The following is a 16,991-nucleotide window of genomic DNA, read 5'->3' as shown; positions in this document are numbered from 1 at the left end:
GGTGCGACAAACTTGTCGACGGGGATCGAGAAGATTACGGTAAATGATCATTGATCGAGATTTACAGCTTTGGGGTACTTTTATTAACCGAAAGCCTAGGCTATAATAAAGAATGCTATGTGTATACATATCTTCTATCTATATACAATAAACCGATTTCTCACGATATTCGATACACAGTTAACATTTGGCAACTTGGAATCAATTACTTTTTACTCTTCCTCTGTGTTTACTTTTTTTTTTTTTCTTTTGGCAGGAATCACACTTAGTCTCTCGCGATTCGAGAATGTCGAACGTGCTCGTCGCTCGAGTATCTCCCGGTGTCTCACAGATCCGCCTCGTAACGTGATATTATCAAAATCGAGGAGGCTAGATCGCGATAGTTCCGCGAGATCTCTCCCATCGCGATGCTCTAAGGACGACGAGGTGAAGCCTTTCTCGCGCGGATCGCTTCCCCTTAATTACGTTAGTGCTGATCGTTAGAACTATCGATACGAATAAGTGTAATATTGCTTGCGCAGCACTATAAAGATGAATTTCATGGATACACACCAGCACGGACATCGTTAAGTGGCGATGCTTTACGTTATTTACAAAAATGTCGAGTGTGTATGCGTGTGTGCGTGTCTGCATGTGAGAATGCATGTGTGTGTATGTGTGTGTACGCGTCACACACAGTATGGTACATAGACGAGTTTCCGGAATTGTAGAAAAGAAACGTCGAACGGCTTAAAAAATCAGTCTTCGTACGAGAGATTCGAAAAGTTTCGTAGAGAGGGTCGTCGATACGTCGTTGCTCGGTTTTCGTAAAGCAGCGGGCCGGTCCGTCCTCGTTAATGGACGGTTTCCGCGTTGTAGAAAAAAAACGTAACGAAAGGATCCCCGCAAAGAATTACCTCCGGTGAAGTCTCCTGTCGAAAGTACTAATTCGCGCTGCCGCTCCCGGTTTGATTTTCTCTCTCTCTCTCTCTCACAGGAAGTCCTCGGATTCTCGCGCGCGCGTGAAACGCGTCCCGTCTTTTGGCACGGGCTTTAAACGCTAAACGACGTGCCTAAGTCGCGCCCACCGGCGCTTCTCGCCGGTGCGCGATAATAAGATTAAGTCGCTCGATGTTCCCGGTGTGGAAGTCGCGCGCGCGCGCGTTTACGGCCGAGTCGCGGCGGTTCGCGAGAAAAAATTTCCGACACGTTTCTCTCTTCATCCTACTTCCTCCTTCTCATCTTTCTCCCTCCTCTTCCTTCCATTTTGGCACTTCGCTGAATCGCGCATCCCCTTTCGCGCGCGCAAGACGAGCGCGATTCGCGGGAGGAGCGGTGACGTCGCGATCCCGGGCGACGTCGTGGTCGTACAAAAAATTCCCTACGTGTTGAAACGCTACTACTGATTGAAAAGTCTCGCCGATCGGCGTGCTTTCGCGCGTTTGATCGTTCGCTATGTGCGAGTCTCACAACGTCCGCCTCGGCGAGCGGAGGTAAGGGAGAAGTCGCGTCGATCGACGCGCGACCGCCGTGCGGAGTCGACCTTGTGCGATTTCTCGTGATTCGAAAGACGCGCCGAGAGTGCCAAGAGTCGTATCCTCGTTAACCGCACCGGAACGTCCTTCCTCCTCGGAGCAGCTCGGCGTAGCCGCGTGATTATTAGCTGTAGATACTGGTGCAGGTCGACACGGTTTTCATCTCGATGTCGTGTTGGGCGGCCTCTTTACGAGACTCCTTCGCCTTCTGCTACGAGCCGAGCGGAGCGGGCCCGATGTTACTGATGAAACTCGGACAGGCGTTCTCCGCCCGGTCGCCGCTCTGCAAGGAGAAGTGCCGGTAGGACATGTACTCCGGCGGATTCGCGGACAACGGCTGATCCCGCTTGATCGTCGCGCGCTGTTTCTTCATTTTCATGTATCCGAGGACGGAGATCAGCACGACGAACACGACGAAGCCCATGCAACTGCCGACGATGAGACCCAGCCGTCTCGTGAGGATACTCGCGATACCGCCCCTGTCGCTCACCGTGCCGTCGCCCACTATCGAATCGGGCGCGTCCAAAGTTCTGACCTCCGTGCATCGGCTGGTGGGTGAGTTCACCATCACCGGCAGCGAGGACCCTTCGATCACGTCGTCGTGCGACGCGTTCCACTGCCAGGAGCCGATATCCTCCGGGATTGGCGTGCCCCAGCTGCCCAAGCCGAGTACGCAGATCAGGTAGCGCGTGTCGGACGCCAACTTCGTCAATCTCACCGAACGTGCCTTCGGGTCCAGCAGTTTGCCTCGTACCTGCAACGACGATGGAAAAGCTATGCCTTCAACGTGCCCGGACTCTTGTCTTGCGCACGTCGCCGGACTCGGGTGAATAAGAAGCCTATGTAAGTAAGTCGCGGAGAGAATCAAATATCCACGGCGGTTCGTACCAGCTTTCGCGGTCATTTTCATCGTATGAGTTCCGGTATTTCAGAACATATTTATTACATTGATATGTCATTTGTATAATCTGGAATCGACCGAGTGACACTTTGACGCGCGTAATCGTTAAGTTATCAATTTGAAACTATTTAAAATTGTTCATTAACAAAGTTAATAACAAAGTTACTGCGTTGACAAACTGTAAATGGAAGGCTGTAATACCACCATCTCCTCTGCATGTATATTTTAGTAAGTCGCGTGTATTTCATTCCTGAATCGCTGGAGGGATAGCAGAGGTTTTCCAAGGCAACGTAAGTTTCGATTTTCCACGCATAATGAAAGTATAGCGTCGTCCTACCTCGTCGACATTGTCCAAGGCGTGGTACGCCACTTGGTACCCGTGGAGGCCGGAATGGTTTCTGCTCTGCCACGATACTAGAACGGAGAAGGGCTGAATGTCCTGAATTGCGAGTTTCAGGACCAGCGGAGCGGAACAGAAGGCGTGGGGGTCAAGATCGAGGAAGACGAGACCCCGGAGCTCGGGTGGCTGCTCGCATCTTAACAAACCGCCCTCGACGTCACCGACTCCGACACCATTTCTTCCGCGGCTGCGACCACCGCCGACCCCGCTCACCAATTTCTGATGATCTCTCAGCCATTCCCACAACTCCTGCGACTCGCAGCCGCAATGTAAGGGGTTCTCTGTCAATGAGACGCGGCGGCGCACTCGTTATTGTCGTATGCGACATTGTGCTCGCCGAGATCGATCGTAATCTCGACCGACGTACTCGGCACCGAAGCAGCCGGTCAATGATTCACAGCGCAACCAGTGCGACTCGAGTCTCTCGTAATAAAAATTGCGCGAGCACGAGAATACGTGAGTTCATGAGTACACGAAATATTTCGTCGTACATTTAATTATGCTTTACATAAGTTATTCCCGAATCGAAACGTAACGAATGAATTTATTATCGGCTGATGTTAAAACTGCATGATTTCGATTATTGAGACACGAAAGGCGCTTTAAAAAGATATTTTTCCACGCCGCCGCTGTTTCTTACGCGGAGAAATGGCGTGCGCATCGGCTGCTCGTATGGTCCACGGTCAAAAGTTCAGTCAAACGTTGTAGATGTGAGTCCCACACTCTTGCTAATTGATTAAAATTAATTACAAATGCATCAGCGATAATTAAAATGTATAAACCCGGCTCGAATTACCATAAAATATGTGTACGTAATTTATGAATAAGTAAGTTATAACGGGCACGGCGTTTTATCATCACGCGGCGGTATGTCGCATCCCCGAGCTTTATGTGGATTAAAACAATGAAAAAGAAATAAGGGGGGGAAAAAAAGCGGGACACAGACTTCGCGCGCTTTCGAAAAGTATTAAAACTATGCGAGTATAAGATTAGTGCGCGGATTCCGCGCTGCGGGAAAATGAGACGGAGTTACGCGGACTTGTTTGATTGTTCCGGCGTTGAATATTGATTCGAGACGACGGTACGTGACCGGCGATACGATTGATTTTCGAGTAGTGGTAACTTCATTCGGATCGATAACTCGGTGTCGCGTGTATATGAGAAGATTCTCGCGGCGAGTCGTCTTCGTGGACTCGCGTGCAAATTGAACGACGGTGTCTCATTCGTGTCTCATTCGTGCACGGGGAAAAGGAAGAAAGGATCAGAGGGAGGGAGGAGAACGCGCGGTGCGAAACGAATCACAAGTACCGGGTATGCCTGAGAGAGAGAGAGAGCGGCTCACCTTCAGCCCGCAAACTCCTTATTTGCGTCTCGAGTGGCCGGAAAGCGTTCAACGGCAGATTCTCCAAGTAATTCCTACTGAGGTCGAGTAGGCGCAGCTTCTTCAGAGGCCTGAACGCCTCGCTGGAGATGGCGTTTATCCAGTTACCGTAAAGGTGCAGCTCGACCAGGCTAATTAAATTCTTGAACGTCACTTTGCCGACGATGCCGATCTGATTGTACGACAGATCCAGTATCTGCAGGGACTTGAGATCCTCCGGGAATTCCTCCAGCTCTTTCAGACGGTTGTGCGTCAAATTGAGTATGCGCAAGTGCTCCATGCCCTGCAACCGCTCCTTCGGCAGGATCTCCAGGCTGTTCATGCCGAGGTGAAGGGTGAGCAACTTGGGCAGGCTGCGAAACGCGCCCGGCGACACTCGCAGGATGCAATTCTGACCGAGATAGAGGTGCAGGAGCGCCGGGAAGGCCTCGAAGTCCTGCGAGGTCACGATACTGAGGTTAGTGCCGGATATGTGCACTTCCTTCAGAATGGGATACATCGCCTCGGAGGGCAGGTCGTGGATCCTGTTTAGCGGGTTCCGCGTGAGATTCAGCCACGCGAGACTGGGCAGGTTCTGGCCCGAGAGAGCCACCGCGGGTATCTGTCGGAATTTATTCTCCGACAGGTCGACCCTGCGTAACGAGGAGGAATGCGCGAAGAAGTTGGCCGGCAGTGCGGTGAGATAATTGTGACTGAGGTCCGCCGAGATGAGCCGCGACAAATTGGCCATCGCGAAGCCCGACATCGTCTCGATCTTGTTGCGGCTCAGATCCAGCTCCCGCAGGTGCTTCAGACTGGCGAAGCTCGCGACGTCGACGTTGAGGAGCTCGTTCGTGGACAAGGTGAGGGTCTCGAGGTTGAGCGCGCTCGAGAGCGCCGAGTACGGGATGTCCTGGAAGCGGTTGCGATCCAGCCGGATCTCCCGCAGCGACAGCAGCCGGTCGAAGATGCCCGGCGGCAGGGCGCGCAGGTGATTCCGATTCAGGTGGAGGCGCGCCAGATTGCGGTTCAGCACGAAAATCGTCTCCGGCAGCTGGCTGATCTGCGAGTCGTCGAGGAAGAGCTCCTGCAACGACGGCAGCCCGTTGAAACTGTGCTCCGTGATCTGGCTGAAATTGTTGCCGGACGCGGCGAGCGTCCGCAGGCCGGACACGTGGAGACGCAGCAGCGCCGACGCCGTGAGCAGATTCTCGTCGAGATTCAGATCGAACAGGTTGTTCAGCCCGCGAAACGCCCCGTTCTCGATCGTGGCGATCGAGCAGTTCTTCAGGTTGAGCGTGCGGATCGGCAGGTCCTCCTGGAAGATCGCGTCCTGCAGAATGGTGAGATAATTATTCGCCAGGTCGAGCACTTTCAGCTTCTTGAGAGCGGTGAGCGCGTAAGGATCGAGCCGCCTGAGCCCGTTGTCCCGCAGGTAGAGCTCCTCGAGCTCGTGCAGCTCCGAGAACGTTCGCGCTGTCACGTGGCTCAGCCGGTTCATGCTGAGCTCGAGGAACTTGAGAGCCTGCATAGGCTGAAAGGCGGCGTCCTCGATCCTGGATATCGAATTGTTCGTGAGATAAAGCCGCTCGACCAAGAGGAGGTCCCGGAAAAGGGGCGCCTGCAGATGCGTGAGCTTGTTGTGGCCGAGCCACATGATGCGCACGGACGCTTGGCCGCGCAGGGAGTCGTTGTGCAGCACGGCCAGGCCGTTACTGTCCAACTGAATGGACACCAAAGAGCTGCCGCCGGACGACGACTCCGTGGCGGAGAGCTGAAAGACGTCGCCGAGCATGGTCAGCTGATTGCCTTGGAGATTAACGTGCTGGAGGCTGTTCAGCGTCCGCAGCGCGCCCGTCTCCATCGAGGTGATCGCGTTGTTTTGCAGGTGGAGCTCGAGGAGGGCCGGCAGCGGCGTGAAGACGCCGCGCCTCACCTCCGTTATGTGATTATCCTGCAGTCGCAGCTCCCGCAGCTGGTGCAGCTTGAGGAAGGTGCCCGGCTGCAACTCGCGAATCTTGTTACCGTCCAGAGAGAGCGACGAGAGGTTCTCGCAGTGCTCGAGGAATTCCCGCGGCACCCGCTCGATGTAGTTGTTGCTCAGATGCAATTGGGCCAGCTGCGCGAGACTCGTCAGGCCCTTCGCGTCGATTCTCCGGATGGCGTTCTGCTGTAGGTAAACTACCGCGAGGCTGACACTGCCGGCGAACGCGTCCCCGGGGATCTCCAGAATATTGTTTTCCGCCAAATAAAGCTCCCGCAGCTCGGGCAGCCGCGCGAACACGCCGCCGATGTAGTGGATGTGGTTGTGACTGAGCTCGATCGTGCGCAGCCGCTCGTTCCCCTTGAACGTCGCCACGTCGAGGAAGACTATTTTGTTGTGGCTCAGGTCGATCGACTCGAGGTCCTTCAGCGACACGAACGCGTCCTTGTGAATGCTCTCGATGGAGTTGTAGTAGAGAGAGAGCGTGTGGAGGATCGGGCAGGGCCGGAAGCAGTCCTCGGCGAGCTTCTCGAAATTGTTGCTGCTCAAATCGAGGAACAGCAGGGAGCTGAGCAGGCTGTAACCGTCGTCCGGCAGCTCCGAGATCTCGTTCCACGCGAGCCTCAGCGAGGCCAGACTCTCCAGCCTCCTCAGGGGAGCCATCGGGAAGAGCTTGAGTTTGTTCTCCGCCAGATCCAGGTCGCTCAGACTGTCCTCCAGGCCGGCGAACGCGTACTCGGAGATCTTCGATATCTGGTTGCCCTTCAGCGTCAGTTTCATCAGCTTCAATCCGTAGAAGCAATAGGACGAGAGGTCCTGTATCAGGTTCGTCTCGAGGTCCAGCGCGGCCAGCTTCCGCAGCTCGGCTAATGATTTCTGAGGCACGTGGGGCAAGCGACCGGATACCAGCGCCAACGACTCCAGGCTGTCCTTCAGGTTCGTGAACGCGCTCTCGCTCACCTCCCGCAAAGACGAGTGGGATATCTGCAGGTGCCTGATTTGCGAGCCGGCCGGGAAAGCGACCTCCTTCAGCTCCTCGATGCCTTTGTCCAGCTCGTAAACGCTCAACGACTGCACCATCGTACCTGTGCCTGCGGGAATGATCGTAAAGCTGGTCGTTAATTCCATCGAGCCGCAAATTTCCAATTTCGCAGCATCGCCAGTGCCTTTCATTAATTTTATGCAGCGCATCGACGAAGAGGGACGATCCACCCTCAGAGCCGCGTTCTTCACTCTTCCTGCCGCGTAGAACGCGCGGAAACGGCACGAGCGGCGCGATTCTTACTTATCTTACGTGCGAGCAGTTCCATTCTGTCAAATGAGGCGTGACGGGTGAATTCAACACGCCCGCTCGATCGATAGAGCCGATGTCGCCCGAGAGAGACACAGGGTATATATTTGCAACTGCGCGCAAGTAACGTCGAAGCGATTTCCACGGTTATCGCGCGACACCGCTAATTCGCGCGCCGAAAAATGCGTCCCGGAGTCTCGTATATTAAAGGCTATTCAACAATTACGTCACACTCGAATTTAGTAATTTAGTAATTTTTATCCCCCCCTCCTCCTCCCTCTCGTGGTGTGACGTAGTTGTCGAATAGTTTACTACTTTCAATCCGTGAACTTTCGCACACCAACGTGGATGTGCGCTCGAAAATACAGACGACTGCGGGCACATTTATAATCGGATGAGGAATGCCGTACGTGGATTCTTGGCACGTGCCCGCTCATCGTTAGTATAAATCTGTCTAACGGAACTATGGTCTCATGGTAAATGAAACGGCGCGGTCCAGAACGTGCTACGGAATGCAGTCTGCAAGTGCAGGTATGCTGCAATTGCGGTGATGTGGAAGAGATCGAGTGAGAAATCAATTACCAGAACGATACACCGAATGATACGCAGAAAAAGGGTTTCTTCGGATTCAGTGTGAACTAGTTTGTTCGACAAGGGTTTGTTTAATATAAACAGCATAATTTAATATTAAATGTCGTTTTATTGGATGTTGAATGAAAATGTTGTTGTTTCGCCACAGTAAACTGTAATGTTTGATAAGAGACGCAGGATTGTTCAGAAGAAATAATATTTCGTCTTCAACAGGGAAAATTTAATCGATCATATGTTAAATAACGTTCCACTGAAACAGGGAGGTTCTTTAATATTTTTCTAACGAAAAGTGTTAGAAAGTTGTAAAGAGTGAGTTACTTCTTTCAAGTAATTTAATTACCTATGACAACCATTGTGATATTTGGATGAAAATATAGAAGAGATATATTATTTAACGTAAAGATATTAAAATTATTGGGACATTGATTGCTGACATAAAGATTTTAATTGACAAACCAAACAAACCCGTTTGTCGAATCGAACATTCGTTTAACAAAAGACAAATATGTTTCAATTAAAGAAATTTCATTAAATCCAAAGAAATCTTTCTCTCTGTGTACGTCTCTCATTCGATAACAATTCTTTCGCGAAATGTTCACAGAAAGTTTGGAAATGCGTTTCTGGACTGAATTGAGAGTGACTTCGTTTTCAATTACATCAAAGAGTTATTTTGATAAATAAATGAACATAATTATCGTCGCTCATCGAGAGTCGCTTACCGCTTGCACTAAGCACGCCTTGCAATGTGGTTCTTAAAGTCTCTTCCGTAGCGCCAGCGCATTCCAGGAAGAGACCGTCTTCAAAGTTATAGCAAGGACAGCCCGGAATTACTTCCGTCGGAGGACATTCGGCTATTTGAGCAACAGTTGTGAAGGTAACGAAATTTTGAATTAACAGGACTTGGAGGACCACCCTCGAGATCCGCTGCTTTACAGCGCGAGAATGGTCTCTCCGTCGTTGCGAGTCTCGCATCATCGTGTCGTCACATTCGTAGTCCCGTTTGCCACCTGACAGTTCGCAATGAACTCTCTGAAACAGAGAAATCACAAGAACGATTGAAATTACGCGAGTCGACGCTCGACGTTACGTCGAATGACAAATGGGGCTCAGTGTGTAAATTCATATATTTTTTCTCGCTCGAAGAAACAGCTACGTTGCAGCACCGATATTCTTTGTTTATTCTGTAATCCTCCGCGTATGTTACGAAACCCTCAAAAGTTACCGTCCCTACGTTCGCATAAAATAATAAATTAAAGCGCTGTTGCTTTTGTTAAAATTTTTCTAAAGTCGCTGACAAACATTTACGGGCGCTCTTACCGTGAGAGATTCTTGTCTGAATAAATCCACGGGGGCAAAGTTAAACTTCGCCTGCCAGGCGCTATACTGCGCATGTTGGAGCATGTTTACGAAAAAGTACGGCCGAGCTCTCAGAATAGTGCGAATAGCTTCCTTGAATAACAAAGAGCGCACGTCTGACTAAGACGGAGGTGCATACGAATATACGGAGACAAAAAAATTATCTGTTCCGCTAAAAAAAGAAAAAGGATAAAAAAATAAACTCCCATATATTTCCTCCTGCAGTTTCTCCCGACGTCCACTTTTTCTCAATAGCGAAGAGCATGTCTTTCTAGTGTGTGTGTGTGTCGAGATAACTTTCTTCAATTTTTTAACAATATCAAATCGTAATCACGAACGCGCATTGAAGTAATCTCGACATCGAGCCCGATGGTAACTGGGACGGTACTTGTTTTCCCGAATACCGCCAACAGTAAATTTAACGTAATACAAATTGGACATCTTAATACGAAACTACCTGTCGGGGGAATACTATTCGAGATAGACACCCGATGGCGGTTGTCAACAATGCTAACGAGTTCTCATCTGAATGAAGTCCCGTTGGTATGATGGTGGAAATACGCGATAGCGGCGGTTCGCGAACTGCGTCGTCTCTGAATTACGTTACGTGTGCATCGACAATTTTTCGCGTTCAGTGAATATTAATCGAGAGAGGTCTCGTTCGGCGACGCGGATGCGAGATAATGTTTAAGAGAAAATATTTCCCCAAGTATTCCCTCCGAACACGTCACCTCGACGGATCGATATATTCCAAAAGCCCCTCGCCTCCCCGCGCGCTCTTTCAACGCGGCTCGGTCGAAAATTCGCGGAAGTCGTACGGCCGCACTTATCGTAAGAGTATTACAACAAACTCCGTAATAAAGCGGATTCCAGGCACGATAGGCGCGCGTCTCTCGCGCAGGAAGAACCGGACGGACCCGGTGAAGCTTTTCGCGCGTAATCGAGCGGCGCCAATGACCGGTTCGGAAATCTGTATCACAAAGGCGGTGTCTAGACCGAATCGATTTTTCACGAGCACCAGGCATGGCGATATCGCGCCATTTACGCCTAACTGATTCCACGAATACCTCTCTCTTCTTTCTGACATGAAAAGCTTCAATAGCGGCGTACCATTCTCGTCTACATTCACATTTGCACTTCCGCGGACCGCCAACGGGCCTTTACGATCGGACGGTAAAACACATAGCGACGTTTCACGAGACGTGCCGGCCGAAGGCTTTAGACTTGAATCCAGCGGGAGACGTGGAGACGTCTTCTCGTAGGTGAAACTACTCGAGAGAGAGGGAGAGAAACAGAAGGGAGACAGACAGAGAGAGAAAGAGAGAGAGGGGGGAAGACCTCTAAAAAATTCTCTCGTGAAATCCGATTAGCGCTCTCAAAAGAGAGCCGGATGTGTAAATTGCGAACCAAGCTCGTGCCACGCAAGACATCCCAAATCCGTCGAAAATATTCCAGCGGCGAATTCTCTGGCATGTTCGAAATCGTCGCGTCCACACGCCGGAAATACTCAGTTTTCAATGAAATTTATATAAACAAAGAAGAGGTAGCGATTCCATTAACGCATACATGAACGGATATCCGTGCGTATTACGGATATCCATGCGCGAAGGTATCGCGACAGCGAAGTGTATGAGCACTCCGGCAAGACTTCCGGGGTTAATCGTATCGGATCTTTTGCTTTTTTTTTTTCTCTTTCTCTTTATCTTCCTGTTTACTGTGGAGCGTAGGGGCGAACGTACCTCTGATTATCTCGGAGCGAGAGAGCGATTAAGGGCGGATTCGCTCGGAATTCAAGAAACGTTTTCAATTTAAACATTAATCTTCGTAGAACGTCGCTTCAGCATTATATCGGAATCCCAAAGCTATCGCTCCTTTAAGTATTTCGATCGAGTGACTGGGCAAACCCCGGCGACCCGGTTATACCATGCCTTTCTATTTCCACTACTCGCCGTACCGATCCCGGGGAATATGTTGTTCCGGGGACATACGCTGCATTCCCGGCACGATTGCTCCATAAATGCTCCGCGCTTTAGGAATCCGGCGTGCGACGCGCCATTAGTAAACTAAGATATCGCGGTTACGCGAAGCTTCTCGATTCGGATTATTGACAGTCACCTGGCCTTGATAGAATCAACCGGCGATAAATGGATTAACGGACGATCAATTTTAGCGTCGGCGCAAGCGACGACGAACGCGCTCGCAACATGACGGCATTTATGGAGATGAACATTTCGATTTCGGGTGACTTACGCTTCATACGTTGCATAGTTCGCGAGGCTTCAATATAATCGATATAATTTATTTATTATTTATGGTTATTTCACCGTCCAAAATTTACTCTTACTTTCAGCCCCGATTTTTTTACGTTTGTAGATTCTAAAAGATTTATATGTAGAAACTCTCCCATAAAAATTTTATATATATATATATATTTGCATCAACAAACGTACTTGGCCTTTCTATGTTTTCGTAACTTTACATAGAAATCTCGAGCTCCTATTTTATGTCATATAAAGTAGTTAGTCTGCAGAATTTTGGATTTTCAATGGCGATATTAAGAGATTTCATAATTCATAATTTTATTATTTACTGAAAAGAGCGCGAAATGAAGACAAATATATACACAATATTACAAACCCAAAAATATTAATGTTTATTTTTCTTATCAATACTTTATTTATACGTCGTCTTCGAATGGTCAGTCGTTTTCTATAACTTTACAAACATACAGATAGTATTTCCACCGATATGTAGCTAGAATTTAAAAGGATTCCCAAGAAAACTTTAGCGGAAGAAAAATTAATAGCTAAAAAAAATTAGTAAAATAACGATTTTTCGTAATGAAAAGTTTTCAAGCGTTCCTCATCTATTTTCATGAGATTTAAGTACACCGTAATATAGCCAGGAATATGAGGACACACGCAGCGAGCGAAAATTCATCCATCAGATAGTTAACTGATTTGAGAACTACGTTTCTGTAGAGTCGGTAAATTCATAATTACAGTACAAGATAATTGCAGTAAATGGTAATAAAAAAAGATCTCGTTTAATCAGACTGAAGATTCGCAGCACGTTTTTTTTCCCCCCGCGCCCGAGTGACAGAGGATTGTAACTCGTGAAGAAAAGGAGGTAGCAGTTGAGAATTCAGTAGAAAATGCGCTTTACGAGACATACATCGTTTCGATCCAAGTGTACGGTTATACGTACTCCTTGAGAGCGTACTCAGCGCTTCATGCAACACCAGCGGTAATAAAGCGAGAAAACGTTTCGCCGCTCCGCGGCGCTGTTTTAACGCGATGAAAACAGTCAGCGCACTTCCGCACGGGGAAAAACGAATGTGTCTCTTTCAACGCGTCCATTTTCTCGTCTGAACCTCTCGTCCCGGCCCCAAAGAAATTTCAGCAATGGAATTAAAAGGTTTACGCGCACCAAAAACGTTCTCCCCGTCTTCTCGGTTCTTTGTTGAATTATTTGTTGCTACTCTCGAGCAAACACGCTGTTTCCGCGGAGTATAATATATCGCCATCGAGCGCGTTGAGTGATGCGCCAACGTTGTGATGTAAAATATGAGAATTCACGATAACGAGAAACACACGAATCCGTACTTTTATATACATGATGTCTGCATATATAAATATCAGGCTGGCACAAAAGTTTCGTCGGATTCATCGAATAAAATGAAAAACTACATTATCCAGTTTCCAAGTATTAATAAATTTTATGAATAAAATAAATAACATCGACTCTGTATTTTTCAGACATCTAACGAGGTCTTTCTGTTTGCTTTTCAATATCCACATGGTAACTTTTTACCGGTCAGAATTTCATGGAAAAAAAAAGACGAAAAATCTTTTGCGCTAACTTAATTGTATCTGATAGATATTAAATATTTAATCTGTGGGGGAAAAAGAGAAATTCAACGAAACATTATATTTATTGCGAAAACATCACGACGAAAATTTAGCGATGCAGCTCGCAAAATTCGCCGAGGAAATTGTTAAGCAACAAACGCGGATATCGTGTGGTAATTTATACCTCACTGTAACTCGTTTTATTGCTTTACGGTATCTTATCGCTTTATTCCATCGCGGAAGTGCGAATCCGAGGGAATTCGATACAGCTGGATTTCGTGATTTACATTAAATCGATCTAGGAATAATAGCGTATTGTAACGTAACTGTATTTTGACGAGATAATGTTGCCTCGCCTCCGCATTAGTTAGGCATTTATACAACACGACTTGCGAACTTCACGGTTCGGTTAACAATCACTCTTTCCGATACGATCTGTCAACAACATGCATGCGCATGCATATTAATTTCTCAACGGAGAAGAGCCTCGCTATCCTGCATTCGCAACAACTCGATAGTTACTCGGAGACTCGGCAAACGATTTCGTTATTGTCGCGAGCGTAAATCATCCTTCCTCTCCCGCAACGGATCGCGCGCTACGCGTGCAAAATGCGTGCGACTTTACAAGTAAGATGCAGCCGTGCAATAGAATAATCTCGCGATATTAGAGTAACGGCGCCTCTACGTTTTACGACTCGCCGTTTCTGCGTCATTTAAGACAGGGGGTGATTAATTCCCCGATGTCAGCCGGAAGGAACTAAACTCGGCACGAGTCGCCGGCTTTTTACGGCTCACCGTGGCTATTGTATCGCGCTTCTCGCCGTAAACTGCGCATAATTTCGCGAATATGCCACTAGGACCGCCGTATAAAAGTACGGCGCGATATGTAGATAGGTGGTGGGTATCATAAAACCGCCGGTACCCACGATACGCTCCCACCCTCACAATTCTCGACTGCGCCTTGAAAGATCACCCACCCTCTTCCTGTAACAGCTCCCTCATGCGCGTCGCCATGACTTATCCGGAGCGCCACGGTATTTCGCGCATTTGCAAAACTTGTTTGCCACATATTACGTTTGGCGGTTAAACGTACCGTGAACGTACCCGGTCCGTTTATCGGGGCGATCTGATTGCAAATCACGCCCCCGGAACTTCGCGGGAACTTTCATCGTGTAAATACGCGCGTGTACGCGCGCCCGTTTCTTTTTTCCGTTCTTTTTTCAATATCGACGAGTGCACGTGAGGCGAAGGTGAAACATAGCGTGCTGGACGATAGTATAAAGTGTCGGCCGAAAGGGTTCGTCGTGTTCGTCAAATAAAATTGAAAACCGAATCACACAGCCGCGAAGTACTCCGATCATTTTCACGAATAACAGCCCGAGTAGAAATCTATCTGTGGTCGGTCTGAGTAAAAAATCTATAGCTAGCTAATACAGACCGGATGAAATTTTCTAACTCGTCACTGGCTCCGTTAATGGCTGATTATTCGCTAAAATGTAAAATTAGTTCTGTAATCCAGCCGTTGTTTAGCGCGAAACGAGGAGAGACGACAAAGTGAATGCGAACGATATTGGAGATAAATTACCCAACGGACACGCGCATTGTGACGTAGCGCGATAATGCGCAACAACTTGATACCCTACCGTAATTGATAGAAATCCGCGTAATAGTGCGTGAACTATCGTAACGCGACTAGTGCTTTACAAGCGGTATTAGGGTCAGGCAGGCACGTTTGCTGGTACGACGCGATAACAGTCCTCGTTAAGTTTGATTGGCACTAACGCCAGCGTTCCGCAATTAAAGATCTCGATCGACACTGCCGAGAGCATCCAACGAATCGTAACGAAGGTAATCGCACGATCCTAGCAGTATCGGGGCATAGACAGGCGCGTATAAAAAACGCAAGGATACATCTGTCAAAATCACCGGTTGGATGAGCACGGTCCTCGTTCGTTCGGGAAAGAAAGAAGCATTTAGTTAAAGCGCGCATCACGTTCATCCCGGGTCGGCCGGACGGACTTTCTTTCTTCAGAATGCTCGATCTCCTTGTAGGATCTCCTTTGCTCCCTCAGAATCCGACTGCTCGCGGATATTGCTTTTCTGTGCATCGCCTTTTAACCGGTTTACCTTGTTCCTACGCGCGCGCGAGAGGAAAGCAAAGCCGGGCTTGCTAGCATCGAAGAAGCTACCAATTTCCGCAGCGCCTATCCTCTTTCGAACGTTTTCACTTCGAGGATCTCCGCTAGAAGTGGCTGCGAAGAATCTCGCTGAAACCGGTGGGTTAAGTGAATCCGAGGTGTCCTGGTTCGGATTACCACCTTCCAATTTTGCCGTCTTTCGGCGGCTAACGGAGGTGGGAATTCGCTTTAGATCTCGGGCCGCGATCCCGCCTCGAGATCCGCGTGATTCGCAAGGCAGAGTTTATCTAACTTTGCATTATCGGCCGGGCTTACGCGGTTTGATCTTGAAAAGGAGCACTCGCGGCCACCTCGATTTCTCCGAGGGCTCCTCTCTTCCCGCCTCGTGCGCGCTCGATCATTCTCGAATCGAATGCGCTTATTCCCTTCATGAATAATTGCCGACCCCTTTGAGACGATGAAAGCCTCGAGGGAGTGCTTCGCTCATTAAACGTTTCTTCCACTTCTTCTACGGAAGAAGAAACCGCGCTTCCCTACATTTATACGGCCGGTTGAATTAAACGCGGATATGTCTCATCGCGTTTCTTCTCTGTTCTATTAGCCCAGGCCTGCGCCCAAGGATCGGCCGAATTGCCCGTAACCGGCCGTAATTGATGTTATCCGTGGAAAAACGCGGCCGTTAATGGCGTGAGAGAGATCAATCGCGCGGGTGATTGTTGATTTCCCACGATGGGAATTAGCGTCGCGTAATACAGCCGGAACCAAGTTCGGCCGCGAGCGGGCTGATGCGCGACCCGACGCGACGTTTTGCGATACGCGCCTTTCCATCGCGGAGCTGCGGAACATTGTTTCCGCTCGCTCGAAAACTATGCGAGGGTTGCGATAATCGCGGGGCTCTCGCGCTCTGCTCGGTACCAACGCACGCGTCATTTACGACGCACAGTTGAACCTCGGCGATTCGTTATCGGTTATTTGCCCCCCCCCCCNTTCCCCCCCCCCCCCCTCAAGAATACCTTCCAAGAATACTCGTCTAAAACCGGCTCCGTGACGACGTGACGAATGCGCACGAACGCCGGCCGCGCGTACGAGCGCTTTAATTACGTTTTTCCGCAACGGATTCCCACATCGGCCCGATATGCCCGTGTGCTCGCCGATGTTGGCCGGTATTCGCCACGTCGTGCGGAATGATGATCGGCTTAGGAATGCGTAATACACGCGCATTCGTTCATCCGCAATCATGCGTGCTGGCGAGGTTGTAGCGGCGGACGGGGAACGAATAGATAAACCGATTTTGCCGATGCGAAGAGATAACAGAAGTCGAATCGCGCGTAACCGGCCTCGGGGATTCCTGCCGGTCGAATTAACCGAGACGAGAATACGTTTCGCATGTTTCTTCCGGCCGGGAGGCGCGGCATTCGTCTGGAATACCTCGATTTAGGGGACCCCCGACGAGTGTAAACGTGATTTGAATATTTCAAGCGCCGACGGCGGCGGAGGCCGCGAAAATTTCCGCGCGCCCGAGATACTGTGAATTATTTTCGTCGCGCCGGCAACTACGATGAGAGCCGAGCGTTATTTACCCGACGCCCTCCCCCCCCCCCCCCC

At 49.4% G+C, this 16,991-nt stretch overlaps 1 protein-coding gene across 3 annotated transcripts in view; it reads right to left on the bottom strand.

The window, feature by feature from the left end:
• Positions 1-233: 233 nt before the first annotated feature.
• LOC106752052 (chaoptin-like) overlaps positions 234-16,991 on the bottom strand; it is a 93,593-nt gene continuing 76,835 nt past the window's right edge. For all 3 annotated transcript variants that reach the window (XM_014633446.1, XM_014633445.1, XM_014633447.1), the window contains exons 2-5: positions 8,761-9,070; positions 4,158-7,250; positions 2,753-3,096; positions 234-2,268 (exon numbers count right to left, since the gene is read on the bottom strand). In XM_014633446.1, coding sequence (XP_014488932.1) covers positions 1,726-2,268; positions 2,753-3,096; positions 4,158-7,250; positions 8,761-9,016 — 4,236 coding nt within the window. In that variant the 5' untranslated portion in view covers positions 9,017-9,070 and the 3' untranslated portion in view covers positions 234-1,725. The remainder of the gene's footprint in view (positions 2,269-2,752; positions 3,097-4,157; positions 7,251-8,760; positions 9,071-16,991) is intronic.

This window comes from Dinoponera quadriceps, unplaced genomic scaffold, assembly GCF_001313825.1.
Source record: "Dinoponera quadriceps isolate SergipeBrazil2010 unplaced genomic scaffold, ASM131382v1 scaffold424, whole genome shotgun sequence".
NCBI lineage: Eukaryota > Metazoa > Arthropoda > Insecta > Hymenoptera > Formicidae > Dinoponera > Dinoponera quadriceps.
This window is presented reverse-complemented; position numbering and strand designations above follow the sequence as displayed.